We start from the raw sequence: 25,809 nt of genomic DNA, 5'->3' as shown, positions 1-25,809 counted from the left end.
ATGATGCCAGCAGCACCAGAGCCGCAGCCGTTTAACACTCAGCGTGGACAGGCTTTCCCCAGACCCCCGCAGTGCTTCTGGAGCAAGATGCCCCGTGCCAAATCCAGTCCTCGGCTCCTCGCCGGAGCCTTTCCGGCCGGGCAGGAGCAGGAGCCCCGAGCGGAAACGTTCCGCCGCGCTCGCGCACTAACGCAGTTTGAGCACTAACCCGTGCGTGGCCGAGGCTGCTCTGGTACCTGAACCCAGGCAAAGATTCCTCTGCTGCTGAGTTTCCTGACATTCCTTTGACCTTCCACATGAGGTGAGAGCCCAAACACGAGGACACGGCCCGTATCTGAGAGAGCAAGGTAACAAGTGTTTCCACTCACCTTCAGCGTGTTAGGTTACCTCCAGTTTGCAGCAAGCGAGGAGCAGAGTAAGGGGTGTCAGCTGTGCGGAGCGCGGAGGAGAGGGAGTTCGTTGTGCAGCGCGCCCGTAGCACGGGCCGCAGTGCTGTCCCTGGATCCGAGCTGCACTCTGCGCCCTCCGTCCTGGACGACTCCTGCGTGCAGCTGCACTCAAGGCATCGTTCTAGGAAAAAAGGGTAGCCAAGTGTCATTCACCTCCAACATCTAAACCACAAAGCAGTGGCACTTGCACCACAGCGTTGTGCCTTTCTTCACACAGCACACTCACCGCAGAACGGCCCAACAGCACTTCTGAAGGGCCTGTTCAGCTGCTTATTTTTGCTAATAAATGGCAATCATAAAGGTGGTACTTAAACCTGTTCTTGTTTGCTACTAAAAAGCAGGAAACAAAAGGTCCATTACTGGATTGGACATCTTAATTAAAAACAGAAGAAAACTAATGTACATTTTAACATATGCTTTTGTATTTAAAATTAGAAAACCCCTGCAGCCTTCACCCACCTGTTAGGGCGCTGCACTACGTAATGCACATTTGAAATGCGGGGGACGCTTATCAAACTGGAATCTACCGATACGAATGTCACCACCCGCCGCCCCGTCCCGCGCACCAGCGGCCGTTTGTCCAGGCCCCTTCTCCACTTACATGGCGGGTGGTTTTTCCCCTTGTCTAAGTGGTTTTCACACGCACCTCGTGCTTTCCCAGCGCGCCGTGCGGCTGCAGCAGCGCACGCGGCTCGCCCCGCAGGTCGCATCCGCAGCGCCGCGGCCGCGCGGACCGGCCGGAGCCCCCGGAGCGCAGAGAGCAACACTGCTGTGCTCTGCTGGTGAACGGGCGTTAATTTAAACTACATTATTAACATTCCCAAACATGCACAAGCGCCAAACATTCCAGAGTAAATTCACACTGATTTTTTGGGTCTGTTTTTTGTTAAATCACCTCCTATACTAGATGGCTCTTCGAAATTATGCCAAACTACCTTAAAATTCATTTTAAAAGTACAACTCATAAATAATGCTCTTTTTCACAATTAATGCAGTTTAACCTCTGGTTAGACTTGATACACTGTGGGGGAAGGATTTCTTTATAGACAAATGTCATTTTTTTCCATTTATTTTCTGAAGAGCAGTGAAAGAAATTGTAGTTTGTTTTCCTGACAGCGAAAGCTCAATGTGACAAAATGAAGTTGTTGTAATGAAATGATGCAACTTAATTAAGTATTTAATAAAGAATTTAGAAGCTACAGCAGTTGATACTTCGCCCTCGCTCCCGCCTGCCCGCAGCGCCCCTTTCCCTTAGTGATTCCCCACGAGCCTCACTGCGCGCATGGAACAGTCACTCATACACCTTTTCGGCTGAATAAAAGGTGTTCCTGAGAAAAACTCCCACTGGCCAGTGGTGCACAAGCACCTGCAGAGGGCAACTTGATGAGGATTTGAGCAACTAACACAAGGACAGCGGTTGCGCAGCGTTCTCCGGTGCCAGCAGAGCAAACGCAGAACGGGCACCTCCCAGCTCCGGAGCGCATCCCCCGTCACTATTCTACACCAAGAACTGCAGTGCTCCACCAGGCTCCCGTGGGCCTTCCGGAACGATGCGATGCTGCAGGGGCCGTACAAAGCACCACACTCAAACACTTGTCCTGAAAGCCACACCTGAAACAACTGTGAATGTTCTATGGCTCTTATTGCACATTTTCTATTACTCTTCTGCAGCCCACAATAATGTACAGACTACAAACAAAATAATTGCAACCAAGTGAACTTGTTTAACAATACAAGTCTGCCTGTTGGGAAATTTGGGTTGGTCTTCAGTGTTACAATTCTGATGTAGTGCTAAGAACAACGTCCTACTAACAGCAATGGAACTAACGTTGCCTTTTCTGTTCTCAGTGGGAATGCCTGATTTAACTATAAACCAAACCAGCACCAGCAAAGACCCCACAGAAAACCCCGCCTCCCCTTTCTGCCCACAGAGCCCCTGACGAGCACGGCGCGCCGGCCGTCAGCAGCGCTGGAGGGAGCAGCGGGTGGGCCGCTGTCGGTCCTCCCCGCAGCATCCAGCTGGGACAAGCTGCCCGCGGGCCCCGAAGCAAATCCACCCGAGCCCCGCGTCCGCGTGTTCAGACCCCAATCGCCGCCTCTGCAGCCGCTCGCAAAGGAAAAATCCTGCGCCATCCACATTAGTTCCCGTTCTTTTTTACGCTCACCGTCATTAACAAAAACAACCCATACACCAGATCAAATTAAAGGCCCAGCTGGACAAGATTCCAACAAAACAGGCCAAGAGAGGTGCCAACAGCCGCGTGCCCAGCGAAGGCACTTGGAACAGCAGGGCCGTGCAGCTCGAGCAGCGCTGCAGGCGTGACGGGCTCTTTGCACATCAATAGCCATAGAATCGATACATGTAAACAGTTTCTGCACCATGGGAAGTTCCAGCATTAGCAGCAGTCTGAGCACAGCGTCTATGGTCATTTTCCCTTGTCCGCAGAATGGCGGGGCAGCCAGACCCTGCACCCAGTGAATGCTAATGCCCAGAAATCCATTCTGTGTGCCAGGACGTTAATCAAGTAGGGATAACGCAGCAGAGCAATGGTGCCTGTGAGAATTACAGCTATTGTTGAATACTTAGTTATAACTCACGAGAACTTGGGCAGTGAAAACCTACTGGCAATCATGGCTGAAATACCATTAAAAACCAGAGCCGAGCTCTGCTCCAGCAACCTGTGATACTGTGATACTGTTAGCTTCCGGGGTTCAAACCCGCCCGAATCACAAGCTCGGTTTCGGGCTTTTCTTCCGCTGCACAGTAACTCCACACACGAGCCACTGTCAGTCCACGGACAGGCCCCAGGTTTGCTTGGCACCCCCACAGGAACTGCTCCCGCACAGGGACCAGAGACAATCATCTCTGGGTCACCACGGTCATTATCTCCCCAGACTGTGACTGAGAGCCTTGTTCCAGTTACATTTATTCTTGCGCAAACGCATCTGCAGCTTTCACCCCATTTATATTCCGGCATTTGCTCTGGTTGTTTCATCAGCTTTACAGATTAAACTTGAAAGTGTAATAAAATACAATTAAAAAGAGAAACTCATCACAAACATAAAGAAATCTCTTCTCTTCTACCCTGACAGCCTTTCAATGTTATGCTTCTGGCTTATCTTTTCAAATTCAAATATCTTTTTCAGTGGTGTAATAATTTACCACAATGCGTTGCAAATAACCTGGCTGAAACGTGTACCGTTTCCAGCAAGTGACACTGTGCAACTGCACAAGGTGTAAACACAACCATTTTTGCCGCTTATGTGTGGAAAACGGGGGGACGAGCGCAGAGCTTGTTCTGCCACGTCGGAGCGAGTGCCCCATTTTGACAGGCGCCTGCCGCGCTCCTGCCCTGCGGGTGTGCCGCACGGGTTACCGCACGGGCTCCGGACGTTCCTCCAACTGCTGCGCTGCCCGTTCTCAGCCCGCGGGCTCCCACCGCCACCGCGTCAGCCGGAGGACACGACCTCCCTGCAAAACCAGCTTTTAAACACGCGGTAAACCTTGAACCCTGGCCTGAAGTTAAAGAATAACAGAGATGGACGCTAAACCAATGCTCAGCAAATATTAGTCGCATGCGGTGGACAGACGCTTCTCTGCTGTACCTCTAAATATTTCAGTGTGATGCAGAACATATCTTTAGTTTAATAAGGGTTTCTTTACATGGAACAATAACAAAAACCCTACACGCTTGGAAGCAGCTAGATGTTAATATTTTGTGCGGGTCCAGGCATCTCCCTCCTCCGCGGTCCATGGAACCGAGGGCTGCCTGTCCCCACCACTGCCAACACCGCCCCTGCCATCCCAGAACCCTCCTTCACTGCATCGCTTTCCTGCTGTCAACAGCAGCAATTCAAAGCACTGCAGAGGGCACTTATAAAATATCCACCACGGTTAGGAAGCGACGGTTTCTTACATTTTGTACAGAATGACAGTTCCATCTACAGCAGCCTCTCTGGAAACATTGCTGGTACGGACCCTGCACCTTCTGCCCACACCAAGGCAGCAGGCACCACAAGCGAGCGCGGCAGCACCGGGCACCCGCGGGCACAGCCCCGCGGCCCTGCTCCACAAGGACCCGGAGCACACACCAGTACCAGCACCAGCGGCATTTCAGAGACCCGAGACTCATCTGACTGTCACAGCAGCTTTACGTTCATCTGCAGAAACAACTGTCATCGGGTTTTCCTGTGGGACAGTTACTAATAAAAAACGCCTTTTCTCCTTCTGGCCTCTCAGGCCAACGTGTATATACACACACACATCTGCCTCGCTATCTTTGTTTGCCCACAGCCGCCCATGCCCCGGGGCTGGAGTCCAATGACCAGAGCCCGTCCTCCGGTCACCCATCGCGTGTCCTGTTTGCTCTGCTCTCCCCGTCCCATTGGCGGGCAACGGTGGGAGGGGAACACCACCCAGAAACCCAGACAGGGGCTCAGCAAAACCCTTCACGCTGTGACATGTGAATTAGACCCCGAAACACACGGAAAAGCCCACTACTGATCATGAGAAACTCCTGGGCCTGGTTCGTGGAGACTGTCCCCCGCGCCCCAGCTGCGGCTCCGGAAAAGCCATTCCACTTCCTGCAGACACAAACGCCCACATCAAGCAGACTGCCCTCTCTGGGTGCCATGGCACTCTCTAGGTTTGGGAGGCATGGTTTCTCCATACAAAAGCATTCCAACTCTTTCCCACTACCACACTTCTTTCCCCGCTAACTTTTACACTTTAGTACAGCCCGTCAGACATGCCATAAGGCCCACAAGGTACATACACTCATGAGGTCTGGCTAACAGCACATACGTTCATTCATGAGGTATAGCTAACAAGATGAAAAAAATCTTTAAGTCTAAACGGCCACGCCAACAGTTTCAATAGGCCAATCAAATGAACTTGTTCAAATACTCATCTACAGAACACAAGGTCCTCTGGACTGAAAAATTTACCCTTAAAATAGCTGATTTAAAGAAACAGAGAGAGAACATTGATTTTTATTAAAAATTAGGGACACAGTCCAACACCCGTCACTTCAATAGGTGCTGGATCAGAGAGCTCAAACAAGCAACGCATATCACCCTTCAGTGCTGTGTGCCGGTTTCGCCTCTTGTCCTCACGCCCCAGCACACGAACCACAAACCAAGCCAACCACACGCTGCAAACCACACCAACCTTCATGCAAATAAAAAGTATCATTATTATAAATAACACTTTAAAAGCACTATTTTTAACTGTAATTCAAACTGCATGGTCTCCAGCCAGCTCCAGAGCGTGGCAGACCCGCCTGTCCGGCAGCGTGGTACCTGCCCACCAATCCCAAATTAGCACGGGACTCGATGTTCTGCTGGCGTTTAAGAAGCGTCAAACAAACTGAATCTTGCTACACCAGCCACTCAGTTTCATTAACTGCCCCAGAGCGTTTGCTCATTTACCTGAACTTAAACCAGCGCCCTGGGTTACTGCTTACAGAGGGCTGATAAGAACGATTAATATTTAACATTCTCAAGTTCACGTACACGAAGTAGCTCCAACAAGCTATCCACGAGAATATCGTACCCCAAATCACCAGTCACACTGGAAACGCAGGTGCAATTCCCCAGCAGAAGGCACATTTCACAACATTAAAACACAGGTTCCTCTCTGCACCAGGGCACACCCGTTCAGCACACCGTCAGGGTGCTGAGTGCCAGTGTGGCAGTGACAACCCTGCTATGCCAGAGGCACCACAGCCGGCCCCGTGCTCCTACAACCCACCAGCCTCCAGCAGCTGGGGCTGGACCTGCACCGGGCGCTGGAACCGCAGCCGGTGCTGCTGAGAACCAGCCCTGCCAGGCACCCAGAACCACAGCCCTGCCCAGTGACAGAACCTGCACCGGGCGCTGGAACCGCAGCCGGTGCTGCTGAGAACCAGCCCTGCCAGGCACCCAGAACCGCAGCCCTGCCCAGTGACAGAACCTGCACCGGGCGCTGGAACCGCAGCCGGTGCTGCTGAGAACCAGCCCTGCCAGGCACCCAGAACCACAGCCCTGCCCAGTGACAGAACCTGCACCGGGCGCTGGAACCGCAGCAATGTCCCACCCCACGTCCCAGCAAAGCCCCGGGCAGTAACGTTGAACAGCCGTGCCGGGCACAGCCGTGCCGGTGCCACCTTCGCACAGCACAGCTGCACCACGGACACCGCGGCAGATCCTCATGCCAGTGTGAGAAGAGCAGCTCGCGGCCACAGCAAATAGCCCACCTCCCCGGGGACACAGATCCAGCTCGGTGCACCTGCTGTTCTGCTGTGTCCACTCAGAGTCTAAGTTTGCTCAGAAGACAAAGCAGTTTTCAGGAGCATTCTAGAACAGCAGGTGAGTTCCACATTTCACTTCATTTCATACAGAATCTATCCCGCAAACTTTTTTTAACTTAGTAAGCAGAGAGAATAATTTCTGAATCCCTGAATGAGCCTTGAAAGGAAATCACGTGAAATTACTGCAAATTACATGTTGGAGTCCTCACTTGAACCTGAAAATAACTCATTTTTACTTGATCTTTATATGAACTCAAGTCTGCGTTCTACTTCATGAAAGTAAAAATTAATTCACTGAGATTACTATTAATAAAACAAGAACAGCATGTGCCGAACTGACTACCAATACAACCAAACACCAGCCAGAGGTTGGAAAGTGTTGGTTTAGTGCCAGCAGAAAGCTTTAGATCTTAAAATACACAAGCAAACAATCCCAAACAAAATTCAGGCTTCTGTAGATACAAACGATTCCTCTGAGACTAAACATAGACGTGAAAACGTTCAGAACACGGAGCCAATCCCGAGAAACAGCAGCGAGACGCCGCAGCGTCCGGCAGAGCGGACGCGCCGCAGCGCGCCACGGGGACTACTGACGGCCGTGAGATACATCCCTGCGGGCTACTACAGACTAACGCAGCAGATGCCCTGGTCCAAAACCAAAAATTACTGAAACACCTCAGCAGTATCTCCACATGAAAACGTTCTCAAGGCGGATATTTAGAGTAGACACTTACTGCAAACCAAAGAGAATTTCCCTCTCTCCTCCCCCACTTTTTTCCTTCAAAAACCCTCTTTCACAAGTGGATCTTCATCTCTCCATGTCAAATAAAAAAAGAGAATTAGTTTGGCCAGCGAACCAGTTCCTCTTTCAAACACCAACACCAATGCAGTGAGGTATTAAAGGTGAAGCACAAAAAAAGGAAGCCTCAAATTCATTTTACTTCCACCTGTATTCTGAGCACAACATCGTGTAACCTGGCAAACCAGTGAGCTCATGGCAACAGATTCAAAGCTCTGGTGATCTGAACTGCTATGTGATTACATAGGCAGCTAATTCCTATTATTTGCATCCAATTGCTAATAGCTTTTCCAAAGCCAGGCGTGCTTTTTTAAAGAGCTCGTGCATACAGTCACTAACCTTTCCCTCCCCACCCACGAGACCGTAAGGAACTCTTCCCTGTTCCACGGAGCGCGGGCTCCTTCTGCAAACAAGCGCACATTGGTGCGGCCACACACCAACACTGAATTACAGGCACAGGCACAAGGACCGGCCACATTACTCTCTGGTTTTGTTTCACAGCAGGTGTTTCACAGTGAGCTGGAGGATAAGATGTTCTTTGTTCTCAGACACTAGCCCATGCCAGTTGGGGTGGAGGCCCCAGCACAGCCAGACCTGAACCGCTGGGGCAGGGTCGCCTCAGCCTGGGCCGTCACGCTGGCGCTGGGACCCCCGCTCAGCAAAACGCTTCGGGGGGCTCTGTGCACGCTGCTCAGCTAGTGGCTGCAGAGCCCCCGTCTCCAGGAGCTGATCTGGACAAGGCCCTGTTGTTCCACCCCGAGCAACCTCACCCAGAAAGCCCCAGCCCCGCCGGGAACACGAACCACAGACGCCATCACACATGCTCAAGCCAAAACACGCAGCCCCCTCCGATCCCATTAACCACATTGGCTTTTTGCACTACCCTCAGAGACGGCATGAAGGATGAGGGGGTGGACAGGGGAGGGCAAGTTTTCTGGTGATTTACTTCTAATCCAGCTCATTTCCCATAGCTATCTGTTCTATCAAGGGCATCAAATCCAGCACGCACCACAGGCACAACACCTCCTCTTTTGATTACCGAGTACTGAAATGTGAGTCACGCTGTAACAGCCAAAGACCAGAAGCCCACTTACTTGCCGGGCATAAGCTCGCTCCGCCGCAGCCAGTCCAGAAGGGCAGTCTCCAGAAATGCAGAGCTGTACTATCCAGTAAATTTAATATCCAGTGCGAGAGGCAAACTTCTCCAGCTCACCAGAGGCTGTTCTGCAGGCTTCACTACGCTGCCTTTCACTCACCAACTGAAAAGCCTACAGCACGGCCCCTGAGCCTCCCTCACACCTGATCTCACTAATCTCACTAATTTGCTGTTTGTCCGAACACCTGTGGAGCTCCCAAACCCCGTTTCTACAGCCTGTAAAGTAGATAATTAATTCTTCTTTCAATACTTTTGTTAAATAGTGTTGCAGTTCTCAGTGCTTGGCCAGGAATTGCTACTGCTTCATTTTGTCTGGAGCTCAAGATCCATATTTTGCTCCCTGTTGTTTCTATGTGCAAGTTACCTGTAGCACGTAAACTGCTCACGGTTATCACGGGCCAGTTTACAAATGCTATAGCCACTCAGGCCTCAAACCAAAAGGCAGCTTCTGCTTACTGACAGAAAATACCTTCCATAGCAGTAACAAATATGCTCTTCTTGCTTTAGTCCTCTGTCCACTTCAGAAATCTCTTTGAACACACAAAGAGAGCTCAGAACGCCTGGCGCTCAGCACCTGCACCAGTCTGGCACAGAGCGACCAGCTGTACCTGGGGAGCCCGCTCCCCCTACGGACACGCAGCTCACAGGAACCTCCACCCGCGGGGACGCGCTAGGGAAGGAAACAAAAGCCTTTTGTCTGAGGCCTTGGGATCACGATTTGTGAAAAGTACTTCAGTTCAGCGGAGCTGTAGCACCCAGGACTGGAATAACCTGTATGTTACTAAACACAGGATCTGTATAGAGTTTACATTTGGGAAGGAAAGTGTCTGCAATCTCACGTAAAACAATGACTATTTTTTTCTTTTTTTGTCACTACTCTTTGTCCCCAAACATTGATACTATAGCCATGTTATTTTTCCGTTTAGCCGGGGGAACAGGTGCAGAGGAATATAGAAAAGAAAACCAAAGCAGCCTACCGAACTGTGTTTAGGCAGCCCTACCACGGCCACTTGCTGGCTTCTCCTGTACACACTGCGCACACAGGCCAGCAGGGCAGGTTTCGGCCGTGCCCCTGGCTGCTCACGGGATGTGAGAGGGAGGCCCAGCAACCTCCTGGTAAAACGCAGGAGGGATGGGAGGCTACAAAAACCTTCTGTCCTTTGGAAATGTCTAAGCGGCACACTTGGCCGCGGTCGCCACGTCCAGGATCGGCGCTGTGCCAGGGACGCGCTGCCGGCCACGGCGGCTCGGACGGGCTGGGAGGGCCTGGGCTCAGGGAAGCACCGCGCTGGCCTGGGCAGGCTGAGCTCAGCACCCCAATAACTGCGTCTGCACAGGGGGCAGCTAAAGGAACCCAAGTTTTAGCTGCTGGCACCGGCTTACATCAACCTTGCTTAAATTCTATTCAGAACTATTTTGCTGGGGAAACAGAAATTTCATGGACAGTACACTGTTGGTCAGACTTTACACCCCTAACACGAAGATAGTGCTCAACCTGAATTCTTTGTGTCACACGTGTCAGATGCTGAATCGTTATGTGGAATGCCAGGATGATCTAGAACTGATGTAATGAGTCTGATGATTGGGAAACTCAAATCAATTTCATTTACTGAGCCCCAGTAGGAACCAGAGGAGATCACGGTTTCCAGGTTAAATACCTTTGCTCTACTTCATGCTGCTCTAAGTTAATCTTTCTCTAGTAGTCAGAGTGGCCAGAACAGGTAATTTTTAACCACTAGCCATTGGCTCACAAGGGTCACAACATTTTCCCTCTTCTGACCTAAACTGTCCCAGCAATGTAAGCCTCACCTTTGGTGTACTGTGGGATTAGTGCTGGTAAATGTGCTTCTTTGAATGTTAGTGACAGCTGATGCCCCTTGAATGCTACAGTAACCTGGGATAAACAGATAAATACCAGCTTTGCCCACTTCGAGCCCAAGAATTCTTGCAGCAATTTCCTCTTAAAAAACATATGGTCATATCCTAAACTGATGCAAGTCAGCGTGGATTCACTGAAATTAACAGGTCACGGGGACAAATTCAGTTACGTTGTTGGATATGGGTCAGTTTTCCCCATAAAAAGATCCAGCCTAAATCTCTGACCCGGGTCTGCCTGCGAGTCTTGAAGCAAGCTGGCCTTGCCCACAGCTGGGGCCTTGCAACAGATTTCTCCACAGCTGAAACAGCCAACCCAAACCAGTTTGAGCCTATGGATTATATGCTCATTAGAGCTGGAGTAAAGCCATAAAGATACACCTCAGGTTCTCCTAATTGAATGACCATTAGCGCACCAGGTGTGAGGCTGGAATCTAGGGCAGGAAAACGGGTAAATACTGGGGTTCCAGACGACTGCAGAACCAGGGTCTTCCTGGACTGGTGTCTTCGTATTTCCCTTTTAGACCTCTGCACCTTACAGCATCCCATTCTTCAGATCAGAATCTCCTGCTCTAACTCCCTCTCCAACTCAGGCTCTAGTTTCCCATCTCCCTCCAAACTGCACCTGACTTTAACCTGAGGATTGTGATAAATGAGCTGGATGACACGGGGTCTTAGGCCATGCCAGGGAGGAAGAGAAAGCTCTCCCCACTTACTCTACACACGCACCACGATCCTTCTCTATGTTAGTTTTCTTTCACGTGAAGTTCAGACTATTCTAAGTATAGGGGAAAGAGAGACAAACAAAAACAAGGAGAACTGATTCAGGTGAGTCTCTTTCACATCAAGTAAATGAACCTGATTTGAAAGTCCTCAGTTTGAACTGAATGGTGAAACTGGCTTTTGGAACCTAGCCCATATAAATAAAGTAATAACTGTGCTTTTAAAGCCCTTTCAAACAGGCTTTCTAAATGAGCTTTGTTGAACACATAATCTATTAATGGTGAAAATTACCCAGCTGCAACGGTTTATTCTTCTGAAGAGATATATACCACTCACAAACCATTTTGCAATAGAATAAAACAATCCTCCTAATATACTAATGAGATCTTCATGCACAGAATATTTAACTCCTTTTTTTTTGCCAAAATTGTTGTTCTTAGTTTGAGAATTTCCTAATTAAGGTTTTGCAGAGCCCAAACATAGCTTCTTACTGTTTGTTAGATCCTCCCAGCGTGAAAAGCTTCCTACCATAGCCTGATTTTTGCCCTGTGGTAAGTTGTTATTCCTTCCGTTCTGGAGTTATTCTGGACTCCATTCCCCAGCCTCCTATTTCCCCCCTCATATCCTCCACATTTTATATAAGAAAAAGGATAGTAAAGAACTCCCGTACGGATCAAACGTTGACCTTCGTACAGGGACGCCCTGGTCAACAGGAGCTGTGCACGCCAAGTGGAACCTCAGGGTCACGGAACACGAGGGCTGAAGGGACCTGCGGAGGCCAGCGCACTCCGTGCTCCCTCTGAGCGGCGCCCGCTTCAAAGCCAGACTGACCTTCAAAGCCGGACCATTGTGCTCGGGGTCAGACCTACATATTTTCAAGGGAAGCGAAGAGTTTGGACCTCCGATGAGTGTGCAATCTGTATTGCATTATTTGTCCCTGTGTCAACTTCAGTAACATTTAAACAATCCAGTTCCCTTTTTTTTCAGGAATTTCCAAATAATCTGGCATTTCATGCCAAACAAGCGCGGATGTCGCAATGCGGCTGGGACTCGGCGCGGCTCCGCGTGCGGCGGCCGTCCCTCGCTACATCACCCAGCGCCATTTCTGCCCCACAAACACAACCCTGGAAACAGCACGAAAGTGGCGTTTCCTCTGGGACTAAAAGCAGCACATTTTAGTCTTTCTCCGCTGGTTTTGGACAATATGTGGCATTTTGCCTTTTTTATTATTATTATTCGAGGTCTATTGCCCTCCTTTTTTGATTAAGCAAATTGTCAGATACCTTCTGTAGACTTAAGATGCACATCTGTATTTTCAGAAGGGCAGATGGAGTTTGCACACAGAACTCTGGTATAATTGTATAGTAATTTTTAAATAAATACTTTCCCCACACCTTGTTCTACTACTATGGGCAGACCATGAACTAGTACTACTACTACTGCGAGTAATTCCATCATCTTTATCCCGTGTGCACGCACAAGCCCCAAACGCGAAACTCTTCATGAAAAATAAAGCAGTACCAGCATCCAAAAAGCAGACCCTGCTTCAGGAGGCTTTTCTGAAGAGATCAAGGGCAGAAGGTAACACCAAGGCTGGGAGCACCACGGAAAAGCCCCAACCAGTGGGACTCTAATCAAGAAAACAGCTGTAACTGGGGGTATATTTTTCCCCATATTACAGGAATTCTCTCAGTAGTAACAACCAGGGCAGATTCCACCCGCACTGCACAAGTCTGCGCAAAGAGCATACGGACGGACGATGCTGTCCTGGTCTTTCAGCAGCCAGTGGAAACGTACGTTTTGGCTTCAGCAATGCTGGTTTGTCTGACATCTTAGGGACCGGCCAGGCAGTGATTCACTCCAGAACCTCCCCACCACCTTCCCAGTCTTTCTAAGGATGAGAAAGGAGACGGCACCGGTGCAGCCGAGGGCTGCCCAGCCCGCGGAGCTGACAGGCGGGCACGGGCTGCACTCCTGCCCAGCCCTGCAGTCCGGCAGCACACATCACTGGCACTTTTATCCTAAAGCCAGTGACGAGGATTGTGCTGTTACGAAACGCTTGATTCCACTGTGTTTCTCCAATACCCCATCATATGGCACAGAGCGTGAAAGCTAGAACTCAGGCATGTGCTCTTTTTATCTTCCTGGCTCATTTAATTCTCTGCTTCCCTACTAAATGTCACCTGTTGGCACCACTAATTTGTGCTTTGTGCTAATGAAAATCTTTAACAAAACCGGAAAAGGGTACGGTGAAGCAGTCGGATCATCCACACTAGGCAACCAACACCGCTTTTACAACTAAGGCTATAAAAACATGTCATTAGATCCCTGAGAATGATAGATTTTGGAGTTCTTTTGTAGGGGAAAAAACTGTTCCTGAAGTGCATGTGCAGTGATGAGACTGCTGAGAAGCTATAAACACAGCCTTGCTACTGCACAGGAGGCACAGGGCAGTGCCTTTGTTCAGGACTGCTGACGGCAACGCTTGTGTTACTGGTGCACCACAGGCTGGACAAACCTACGCTGTGATTAGAAACCGCATCTTAGCAAACAGCAGGAGCTGTCGGGTTGTGCGGTGGTTCTCTGACGCTGGAGGGACGCGTCCAGCCACAACCAGTGAAGTCATCTCGTTCCTCGCTTTCACGAAGCATTATACTGAAAACTCTGCTTTTTAAATAAAATATTACTACTCCTTAGGACTGTTCCAAAATATTTGTTCTAACGGAACAGAAGCACGGTAATGGAAGTAGGCAATGAAATGCTAATTAGTTAACTCTCAGGAAGGTTACTGCACGGAAGGTGTGACTTTAATTCACGTTTAGAGAAATCTCAGGTTCCAATCCCAAACTGGCCTTCACAAAAAATGTAAAACCGATCGTGCCCTAAGTGTGGGGTTTATGCAATGCTCTAGCTGTTGATTATCCAGATGAGCTCCTGAAACGCGTGTCTGACTCCTGTTTTGCCACTGGCACCAGACAGGCTAAACTGAAGTTAGCCTTCCTCCTGCTCTCCTTTCTGCGGGAAAGGAAAGCCTAACAAAACCGTGACACGGTCCTCCAGAGTTCTCGAAGCTCCTGCGCAGAGAAAACCAGTACATCTGAACTGAAAAATTCAAAACGATTTGTAAGCCCCAGCAGTGCAGAGCAAGAGCAGCACTGTGATGTGAGGAACCGAGGAAATCAGCCTCACTGAAGAAGGAAGCAATTGATATGAAGACAGAGTCAAGACTCTTCATCTCGGGGTTAATCGGTACAGGCAGCTGAAAGAAACCTGTACTTTGCACGTTTCCCTGCCCAGAGATGCGCTCCAAAGGGACACAGAAGACTGAGCTGAGAGCTTTCTTCCGTTCTGTAGCCTGTCTGACTAAAGGTGACGCCGGCTCTGGGCAGTAAGGGCCGCCCCCTCCCCCAGATCAATATTTTAATATCACTTATCAGAAAGAGAATTAATTGTTTACTTTAAAACCTCAGGATCCCATAAAGGGCGAGAGAAAGGTGTCCACTGGAACCAGAGGCTTCCAACCACTGCCGACGGCTGCTGGGAACTCGTAAAAGCAAACCACGACCGCCAAGACCTGAACGCAGTGATATTCAGCACAGTGTCGTGCAAGAGAACCTCAGATCCGACGAGCCCCGACGACACACCAGAGGGTCATTTGGCAGTTGTGTCAGATGGTAAGTGCCTTCCACTGCTTCATTCATCTGAGCAAAAGGAAATGCTAAAATGTACTAATGCAAATAAAATAGTGCAGGAGAATTCTGAATAGCAAGCACTTCAGCATACCGTAATATCCACAAATGCCTGGGGCCTGTCTGCGTAATTTAACAGGATTTAATGTCTTGCATCTGGCGATCTCTGCCTGGACTTTTAAAGAGATTGGCTTTTATTCATGTCAGTGGGCAAGCAACCCTATACGTCCATCGTTTCAAAAAAGGGGGCGGCAGGGAAGCCGACGGCTCGACCTCCCCAGGGCTACAGGGGTGCTTCCAAGTCCAGATGTACAAAGGGGCAGGTTCTGGGATCCATCAGGACACTTCTCGAAAAACCCACTTGTTCTTCACATTGATCTTCTCAACTGGAACACTCTAATAATATTCTTTATATAAATGTCTAGCAAAAGAGAAGCAAAAAGTGGATTTTTTTCCCCCTGATGTTTATACTTGGCTTTCTCCCCGTCCAGTAACTTTCCTGTTCTTTCAGGTTTCTTCCCCCATTGTGGTACCAAAATCTAGAGGCCATTTCTCCTCCTTTCATTACCTACTGTCTTGGAAATATCTCTGTTGAATTGCTAGAAACCTCCATGTAGCTGTGGAACTATAAAACCACCTGCTTGCAGCTGCACCATTTGCCTGGCTATCCACTTTCACAGCCATTTCACAGGAAAGTCTAGAGGCGCTTCTGCTCTTTGCGCCGCCAGCAACAGTCACTTTTTCTCAGAAAGCTTAATTAGAGTAGGATCCGGCACGACCTTTCTCCTCTGCTGCAGAGAGAAGGCCGAATAAAATGTGTATGAGGAAAGTTAAGGGGAAATCACAATAACATTGTGATGAATTATAAAGCAAGGTACAGTACTTATGTTCCTTTGGCATTCATTTCCCACTATCACCTATAGGCATAGGCACATTTATTAAAAATAGACTTGCAGACCTCAGGTCTAGAACTGCAAGCTGCATCCTAACTAGACAGAGCGAGTTCTGGGTGTGCCTGTGTATCTGCCGTCAGTAATTCAAAGAACGGAATGCTGCTTTGGTGCTGCAGCTCCTTACCCTCCTCAGGAGATGTCTGCTCTGTAGCTGTGCTGGCACAGTGGCCTCACCCGTGGCCGTGCAGACCTGTCCCACAGGTCTGTGTGTGTGTGTTCACATGCACACCTGTTTCCACTACAGCATGTACAGACTCAGAACACAGATAAAACCAGTGAAAGATGAAAAGCACGTGGAAAAGGTTCAGCTCTGCCCAAGCATCTATAGGATTGCTTCCTTGACAAGGACGGCAATGACAGAGCAGTCGCAGTACTCACGTTTGAAAACCACACCAGGCTGCCCTGGCAACCAGCCAGTGAAGGCTTCTTTCTCTGCTAGTACCAGCCAAGGGCCACTCAGAGCTCAGCCTGATGAACCAGTTGATGCTTCACTGAGGCTTCACTAGATGTACTTGTGAATCAGTAGCTACGCTAGTCCAGACCCCAGTGAGTTTGCATTGACTGATCAACACTGGTTGAACCAGATTACGTTTAGGAAAGAGATCCAGAAAAGACACAAGGCTGGATCAGAAGGTAAGGATCGCAGAGGAAATACCTTGCTACACTGCGCAGTGTGCTGGCGGTTCAGATGCATTCAGTCCATGCAGGCAGCCAGGTAGTTCATGCGTTAGTGTCTCCTCTCTGCTGGCACTTCACCTCTTCAGGCTGTAGAACAGAGTGAGCTGTACTTCCCTACCTGAAAATCTGCATACAAATATCTGTATTTGAGAGCCCTGTGCCCTCACCCTCAACCATGTCTTGTTACAGCTCCGTCCAGGGCAGCCCTCGCCCTGCATCTCGGCTGGCGAGCGGGTGCTTCTCTGGATCATTTCCCTGGGAGGCCGCCAGCCCCAGGGCTTCAGCTGGCCTGTGCTGGCTGCCCACGCACAAAACCTCCGTCTGGGGCACACAGAGGTGCACGTGTCACAAACTGCAGCCTGCCCTCATTCGAGCTGGGTTCTGCCTCTCCTGCTTACACAAGCTGGCATTTAAAATGGTGACCAATTGGTCTCCACAAGTACAGAAATGTGATTTTCCTCCCTAGCCGTACCACGTTCAGTGTACGTACCTCAGACATTCAGATTCTACAGACAGCGGGTGACAGACACGTGTGCCTCTCGTTTGTAGCTGGAACGCACAACAGGAGCGCTGACAGCACACTGAGAATAAAGCAGAGGTGTTTAGGGGTTAATGTGTGAGTGGGACGCCTCACCCGGGCCGTGAATTAGGAACACGAACCATGAGGCTGACAGGAAGGCGAAGTGCACGGGCAGAGTGCCCTGAGGATGTGAGTCTGACTTTTGAATGCTAAAATGAAACCAGGTCCAGAACTACTGGAGTCCCGTTTTATTACAAATGGGTAAGAAACGCTGCCAATTATGTAAAAATGGGAATGCATTTACTGAGTTTAAAAAAAGAACCAAACAACTCCATCCCCTCCCATGGTGCTTCTAACCAGTCCACACAACATTCTTATTTGAGCCAAAAATTCAAGTTTTCAGTAGCTCCAAAAACATTTCTGTACTCAGCACATACAAAATCTACTCAAATTCACACAAAATGGAACATAAACATTTCATGTACTCTGCTCTCCTTGAAAGACTTTGAACAGTTCCATGGGAATAAAGGAATTCCACTCTGCGGTCTGTCTCCCCTTCTTTTTTCCCCACAAGTTAGCAGATCATTACATTTACCAACCAGCCACTGGCATTACTTGTTATTCCTGTTACTGCACGGTCAGAAGCTGGCCTGCACTCTCACAGAGCTTCGTTCCGTCTGCACAGGCCAGTTGTTTCTTCCAGTCAATATGCAATATGATCCGCTGAGGAAAAAGTGGATCCATGGAAGGATGAGATACAAAGGCTACTCCTATTCACCCAAGCTCCAGTTTCTCATCTCCTCCCTTCCCCGTGCTCCTTTCTCTGTTTTCTCTGCAGTATTTGGCTGTGATGATGACACGTGACTGAATTCCCACGCTTTAAGAAATCCCTGTGCATCGTGTGACCCTCAGTTACTGGTTCTTAGTCCACTCCTGACCAACAGGATCTTTTAGGGGATTTTTTATACTTGCTGAGAATGTGCAGAAATGTTATCAGACCTGCAGGCTAAACAAACGCAAACCCCAGTCTGTGCTACTGAGCCGAAAAGCCTGTTCTGGGCAGAGCCGAGCCCCAGCGCTGCGTGCTGGCTCCAGCGCCCACTGCTCTGCTGCAGAGCCGAGCCCCAGCGCTGCGTGCTGGCTCCAGCGCCCACTGCTCTGCTGCGGAGCCGAGCCCCAGCGCTGCGTGCTGGCTCCAGCGCCCACTGCTCTGCTGCAGAGCCAAACTCCAGCGCTGCGTGCTGGCTCCAGCGCCCACTGCTCTGCTGCAGAGCCGAGCCCCAGCGCTGCGTGCTGGCTCCAGCGCCCACTGCTCTGCTGCAGAGCCGAGCCCCAGCGCTGCGTGCTGGCTCCAGCGCCCACTGCTCTGCTGCAGAGCTGTTAATGGGCAGAGTCAAACAGGGAAGCGGGACTGGCACTACAGACCAACCCGCTGTTTGCCAAGCGGGCTAGCTCTAAAATGCTGATAAAAACAAGTATATGGAAAACAAGTATAATCTCTAGCGTGATGATTTCTCAGATCTAGCATAGCCCTGTAAAAGTCAAGCACTTATTTTGAGCTGTCTCCGTCAATAAAAGAAAGATGAGAGTGATTCAACCCTCCCTCCCTATCTTTGTCTCTTAGGACAGGATTATTTCCCCAAGGTGCCTGTCCACCTCCTCTGGACGCTTAAAGTTACTTAGCTTTAGATTACTACAGCTATCTGAGACAAAATATTCATCCCCAAGAAATCTGGAATCCTGCCTCCCACTTTCTTGGTGAGAATCCTGGTACACCGCGTATAAATACGCGTAACCATGGTCTTTTCTCTGTGCTTTGCAGACCTCTGAAGTCCGTGCTGAAGTCTGCGACGTGTATATATTACTCTGCTGCTGCCCGAGCTGTGGAGTGTGACAATGGTGTTTGTGTCCTGGCTATCAAACGCCATTATCACACTAAATAGCTACTGGTAGACAAGACATCAATTCAGAAAAGTATGTCAACTGTAGCAATACATCTTCCCTTCATGCTGAGGAATAAATAGATTTTTTACATATATGCCAGGATGACTCCGCTCTTTCTTTTATAAGCAAACCCACCACAGTACGTGGGAAATAGACGCTTTGCTACATTCCCATTGTAAAGCACACAAGTCGTATTAAGGAATCATCAGTACAATGTCATCCTTAGGAGTGTGGATTTCGTCAGGGCCAATGGGGTTGTGATCACCTCTGAAAAACCAGGCCAGCCTGGGATTTTCTTTTTGCTGTTGGACTGACCGTGACAATAGAACACCGAAGCCAGTCGGCTGATGTACTCAAGTTCTTATTCTGGCACCAAATTAAAGCATATGTTTGGAACATTAATTGACTGAGATGCTCACGACATTTTTCAAACACAACACTTTCCAAGATTCTGATAAAAAGCTACTACCTCTAACTTGAAACATCATATTCTAGTTTCAAATGCTTTCAGCTTTGTTCCCTTCTGTGTCACAATGTACATATGATTTGAGCTCCACGCTCAAGCCCATTGTCTTATATTCTAAACCTACCGGTTTGGGCGGTGCCACAATTTCCTCATAAAAATCCTTCTGAGAGCTATTACTCCTCCTTTCTAATGTTTCCTGCCTTACATAGGACGGTCATTCAAACACTTTTCTGTGGCAGCAGAAGCAGCCTTTTGGTGTGTGCCACAAAAGCCTTCTGCCGGCTCCTGATGACAAGTCCGTCCCTGCATGTCACCTGCTGGATGGACCCGTCAGGTCAGACTGCAGCTGTGACAGTGTGCTGCCCCGTGCGCACAAACCCAGCCAGGGCACACAAGCTGCTCTCCTCGCCTGATCCCTGCGCTCCCACCGCAACAGCAACCGCAGATCTGCTGGGTGGTGAGGGAACCTCAACTTCATGCGGCGAGTGAGCTGCCAGTTGTGTAAAACGGCTGCAGGTTCTTTGTGGGCAGGGTGGAAAGGGAAAGGTGAGGGCTGGGCTGCCCCGTGCCAGAAGCTTGAGCCCTATCCATTTCTTTAGAGAAATGAATTGGACAGGCTGATGTAGTGGGCCAGATCCAAAACATCTGGCACAGACTGGGCATCTGTAAGAGCGCTAAGCAGTAACACCAATGAGGAACACTGTTCTGCCACCATCGCAAACCAAGCAACCTCAGTCATCCAGAAACAGCCAGAATCCAGCAGCAACAGAATCTCTCCCAAAGCCAGTATTCTCCTGTTGTCCAAGACTCAGTAAATCACAGCACCTTCACACCCACTGTGTTTTATGGCACACTCATAGTGAAATCAGCAGGCCTGCAGGTAATTACGGCTTATTTCTCCAATGGTCTTTGCTGAGAACAAGCTTCTAGCTGAGGGCATCTTTTGCAGGTAACTCGAGGGCGGGAGTGAGCAAGAGAGCTGGAACTCCTTTCTCTTTTCTCTGGCTTTGCAGGACGAAAGGACAAGTGACCTCGTCTGCAAGGCCCCCTGTGTAACGTATTCACAGTAGCTACTTTTCTTCTCAACCTTTGATTGAGAGAGAAATGAGGCCCCTCCCCTCCCTCATCAGCCTGCAGTGCTTTCCAGGGAGCCTGAACCAGTCTTGCTTGCCCTTCTGATTACTGGCACTGCAGTTTTTCTTATGTGAAGAACATCTTATGCTGTTTCTCTCCTCCCACTCAGTCAGCCTCGTGCTGCTTGCCTGAGCACAATATCCATATCACATTAACAGCAGGAGCTGGGGATCGGGGCTGTCATTTAGTTCTACGACTTGCAATGTCACCGCAGCATATTCCACATTGTTCGTTCTTTCAGAGACGCAGAACGTGAATCACCACGGCTGGTAGCTCGGTGGTGGAATGGCAGTACAGGTTCCCCAGCTTCTACTTGTCACGTTATTAAAGGAAACCCATTCAAAATGTTCAGTCAAACATCTACACGGGCAAACAGTTCCTGACCTTCCCCTGGCGCTCCGTGGCAGGATAACAGTGGAGATTAATTCTCTCGCCCTATTACGCTCTTACCAGTGTGCTCTTAAAGCTCAAAAATGGAAAGTTATTTGCTGAGGCTTTTATTGTAGAGCAACATGACCTTTACAACACCCACACAATATTAGTGATGCTGAAGTTTCTTGACAAGAAAAAGAAAGAAATGAAGGCATAATGGAGCTGCATCCCTGCAGGTCAGTGTGGGGTGATGTGAGGTTCAGCTGCGGGACTTACACTGGAACATTCCCCCAATAAGAACTGCATGGAATTTGCTCTTGCTATGTGTTATAAGGAACGGATTGGGAAACATAGTGTCTGTTTTCTAATGGGGTTCTGCACCTTACACCTCCCTGAAGCAGCTAAATATGCAAGGCAGAGCATTCAGAACAGAGCGGCTGCTGCAGCCACGTCCTCTGGAGAGCCGGGGCCAGCGCTGCTAGAGCTGCTGGATGAACGGGGGCTGGGGCGCGAACCGCAGCGCTGCAATGCACGCCGTTGCTCACTGGGAACTGGCCATGAAGAACAGTCCAGCTTCCGTGGCCGTGATCTACCGTCCCGCACAGCCTAAAAACTGCTGCGGACATTTTGGTTAAAAGTTTCTCAGTTTTCCAGTTTTAGAGAAAATTCTACTGCACTCTAAACACACGTCCCCATATTTCAGGACCAGGCTGACCACTTTCTCCTTGTAGGTGAGACTGTTATTTAAGACCTAAAGCTGGAACCAGAATCTGCAGCTGATTCCCGGCAACTGCGCACGCGTTTGCGGAAGTGCAGCCCGTCTCCTGGCAGCCCCGGAGGACGGGTGTTCGGATCACCCAGCCTCTGAACACGCCACACGCACTCAGGGACACAGGAGGCCAGGCTCCACTGAGCCAGGAAGTACTAGTGATCACAGACGCTTGTTGAGAAGGATCAAAACACATGCGCCTGCTGTTCTGTGGACATGAACCGATACACTGACACCCCGCAAGTGTTTTTGAAAAACATTTCCACTGGAGCTCAGATGTTTTCTAACCCACTTGCAAACTGCAGGGAAGAAAGAAAAAAGAAAAACCAGAATGAACAGTTTATCTCTAAGGACACATAGCTCTAAAAACCCAACACCTATAGGCCATTCATATGATTAATTACTTTGAACAAGAACAAAAATCCTGTAGAAGCTTTCCTGACTCCATTCTTGAATGTTTTACCACTGTTGGTCTGCATAATAGAATTTAAATCACAAAGCGTTAGAGCTTCAGCCTGAACTACAGTGGTGCCCTACGAAAAGCGTAACATTTTAAAATTGCTGTGAGCGCACGGTGCAATCCATTCATTCTGTGTGTGCTTAAGAATATTTATTAATATAACGACACAAGTGCTAGCAGCAAGAAGTAACCTCTAAGTGCTCCTTTAAAACATGGGTTCCACTTTCTGCCTTTGCTGGTGTCTTTGCTGAGATTAGAACACATGTTTATATTCAGTTGACTTCCTCACAAACCCCATGCTTTGGTTCCCTCATGTAAAAGGCAAAAACCAGACTTTGGCTCAGATTGGAACCCCGTCTGTCAAACAAACAGGTCGCTGGTTCTCCCATTCACTTCAACAGGCCATTAAATCTAGAGCCTAAAGAGAATTCCGATACTGTCCATGTCACTGCTCGTGACTCTGCAGACATCCAGCTGGGGCATGTTGGTAACCACGGTTCTACCAGGCCAATCCTTCTCCTGCCACTGCAGCCAGCTGACGTAAACTGGACCCAACTTTCTCCTCCCGGCCTGGTTTCCTGGTCTAGACCTCTGTACAAAGTTCAGCTTAGATGCACTCAGCTTTCATGCTTTTTCAGGCAGCCCAGAAATACTTCCTGATACAGGTGTATGTACGTATTTTCTGTCACAGCAGGACTACGGTGGGTAGAGTGGCTTGCTATCAGTCTACAAAGAACAGCAATTCTTAGCAAGGTCGCTCTGTAGAAAGTCTGACGTGAAAATCCAGATGGGCAGATAAACAGTCTGTTAATCGCCATTTCCCATCACTTTCCGACGTGCACACTGGAGTTCTCTCTGTGTCACTACCTGAATGTCAAACTCCTTCTATTGTGACCGAGACACGAGTGAGGAACTGGGGATGTTTCTGAGGGACCTGCACAGCCGTTCCCGTCACAGAGCTCCGAGCTGCCGCACCAGACAGACAGGAGGACAGCACAGAGCGCTCAGCCAGCCTGAGAGAGAACGGGGCAACGAGGAACCAAAGAACAGGCAAAGCCTCAGCTCCCCACTTGCCTTAGATACACCAAAGAGCCAGCCCTCGAGCACCCGCACAGAGCGAGGGTTTAAACCTTGTCCCGATGGCTTGAACCCGAGGTAATCAGTCAAGTATTTTCTACTTTCGGTAGCTATTAATGTATAATTATTTCACTGTAATTGCATGTGTAGCTGAACTCAAGGGCAACAACTGAGTTTTAACAGGATCGTGTGACATTATTATAATTGAAACTTCTGTTCTATTACAGAAAAAATGACTGCTTTAAGCCAGTGTATTGCCAGGTTCTCCTATTACCATCAGTTAGACTTTCCACTGACAGAAACTCAGGAATTAGCTTTTGAGTACAGATGTCAAGTCTAGTTGAAAGATGAATGAAAAATATCAAATCCAACCAGAAATATAACCAGAATGTAGGCACTTTTTGGCACAGTCAATCTAACCTATTTCAAACGTTTGTTTTTCAGATGACCTGCACTTTGCTCTAAACCCCACTGAGATCTCCATTAGCCGCACAGGGAGCCCAGGATGACCAGCCCAGATTTACATCTACGCTGCAGTCAGATGAGTTTCTGTCCCTAGTGTCAGCGGGTCCCCAAGAGCTTCCCTCTTTTTCGGTATCCACTGATGATAAACACCAAGCAGAACCCAGTCTGAAACTGCCTTTGTCCTCCTCAGCACTGAGGGGACTCGCACACACAGGGGCTGGCTTCTGGCACACCTGCCATTCAGAAATCACGCGGGGATGAGCAGTCTGACGTGCTCGGTGTTTGTGTTCTGTGGTGGGCACTGCAGGGTGGCTTTTCACCTGCCGCCTCCGGTAGCCCTGCTGCATCCTCTGGCACGTGCCGTTCCCTCCTCTGCCTGCACAGCAGCTACACTTCAGTTCAAGGGAGCAGACTGTCTCCCCGCAGTTCTGGCCCTGCCTGGGCGTTCTGGACTAATTGTGCCTCCTCAGCAGACAGGTCCTGGCCCAGGGCACCTGTCAGGTCCTTCACAAAACAACTCTGTGTTCCACAGAAAAGCCCCTCTCTGTGTAATGGTGTGTTTCAGACGGCAGCTGTTTGGCAACGGCAGACTCCAAACGTCTATCCCACACCAGGCCTGGTGCACGCACCACTGTCCTGGGCCAGGGGGTTAACTGTGGATCCAAGGAAGCTTGCACGGACAGCAAGGACAATCCCACAAGTTGCCCATCCTTAAGCAGATGACATCACTTTGTGAGGACCTTAGAGATGCCAGCTAATTGAGGGGGGGGACAGAAGACAGATACATCCAATCATGAATGTTTTTGTCTTGTATTAAAAGACATGTAAGTGGAAAAAAAAAATACAAGAATAGGATTATAGTGGGATTACAATATGCAAAAGTCTGTGAAAGAAAAACATTTTTCTACAGCAGCCAGAGTAACACTACTGTGCAAAACTTGTGCTAAGTGGCTTCTTAAATGTATCGATATTCATGTAGCAGCTTAACCCACAGGGCCACAGACACAAAGAAAGGCAGATGTTCTCCAGTGGTGTGCGGTGCACTTGAACATACAAGACGCGCGCAGATACCAATACACAGAAGGGCTGTATGATAACCCGGGCTGATGGCTTAGTTTGCCTTCAAAACCTTGCCCTGCCCTTAAATCTCAGGTACCCAGACCACAGAATCAGCCGCTTGCTTTGTTGTTGGCATCTGCATCAGGATGACTCCAGAATAATGTCATAAGGCAAAGCTCTGAAGTCGGTGCCTATCATTAGCACGTATCTTCGAGAGGAGCTTTCGCGAGATGGGACAGTTCAACTCGGTGCTCTGAAGAAAGGAAGTCTCTAGGTTCTCTTGCTTTCTTGGGCGCTGTTTTCTTTATAGTCGATGAGTTTGACAGATTTTTGCTTTTCATGGATGTTGTTTTCCTCTGTTTTTGATGAGTGGTTCGCAGAGATTTCAGCCCCAGCATCTCACAGTACTTATTGCACTGGTGGAGGGCTCTGAACTGCTCAATGAAGGAAATCGAGCAATTGCCTTTAAAACCTTTGTATCTGTAGCAACAAAGAAAAGAAAAGCCAGATGGGATTTGAAGATTCATTTTCAGCACAGGGAGGCAGAGAATGACTGCTGACTCATAAGCAACTTGAAAACATTAAGCAAGTCTCTTCCATCCATGCATGCTGCACCTGCTTTTTAAAGGAGCAAGTTTTGGTCAAATTACCAGGGTAGAGAAGGGAGAAGAAAGAGCAGGATGCTCCTCTCCTTTTATCGGTAACCTTAGGAAGCGCGTGTTCTAGTCTATTCTCGTGGCTCCCTGGACATACAACATCCCCAGAGGTGAACTGTGAGTTATCACTGCACAAAACCAAACAAACGGGTTTAGCACTGAAGTTAACACGACATGCTCACTGCACAGCATTCCAGAGAACTTACTTCCTCATGACGATTGCACAGTGCTAAGAACACACTGTCGCTCTAAGAAGGTCAAACTCCTTCTGACAG

At 49.1% G+C, this 25,809-nt stretch overlaps 1 protein-coding gene across 4 annotated transcripts in view; it reads right to left on the bottom strand.

Moving 5' to 3' along the window:
* Positions 1-135: 135 nt before the first annotated feature.
* Positions 136-25,809, bottom strand: part of LOC102093352 (alpha-protein kinase 2) — a 60,177-nt gene continuing 34,503 nt past the window's right edge. For 3 of the 4 annotated variants that reach the window (XM_065046686.1, XM_065046683.1, XM_065046682.1), the window contains one exon: positions 24,614-25,358. In XM_065046686.1, the coding sequence (XP_064902758.1) occupies positions 25,076-25,358 (283 nt within the window). In that variant the 3' untranslated portion in view covers positions 24,614-25,075. Of the gene's footprint in view, positions 571-24,613; positions 25,359-25,809 lie in introns of those variants that run through there. The other variant, XM_065046684.1, reaches the window with a different exon arrangement.

This window comes from Columba livia, chromosome Z (genome assembly GCF_036013475.1).
Source record: "Columba livia isolate bColLiv1 breed racing homer chromosome Z, bColLiv1.pat.W.v2, whole genome shotgun sequence".
NCBI classification, from domain to species: Eukaryota; Metazoa; Chordata; class Aves; order Columbiformes; family Columbidae; genus Columba; species Columba livia.
This window is presented reverse-complemented; position numbering and strand designations above follow the sequence as displayed.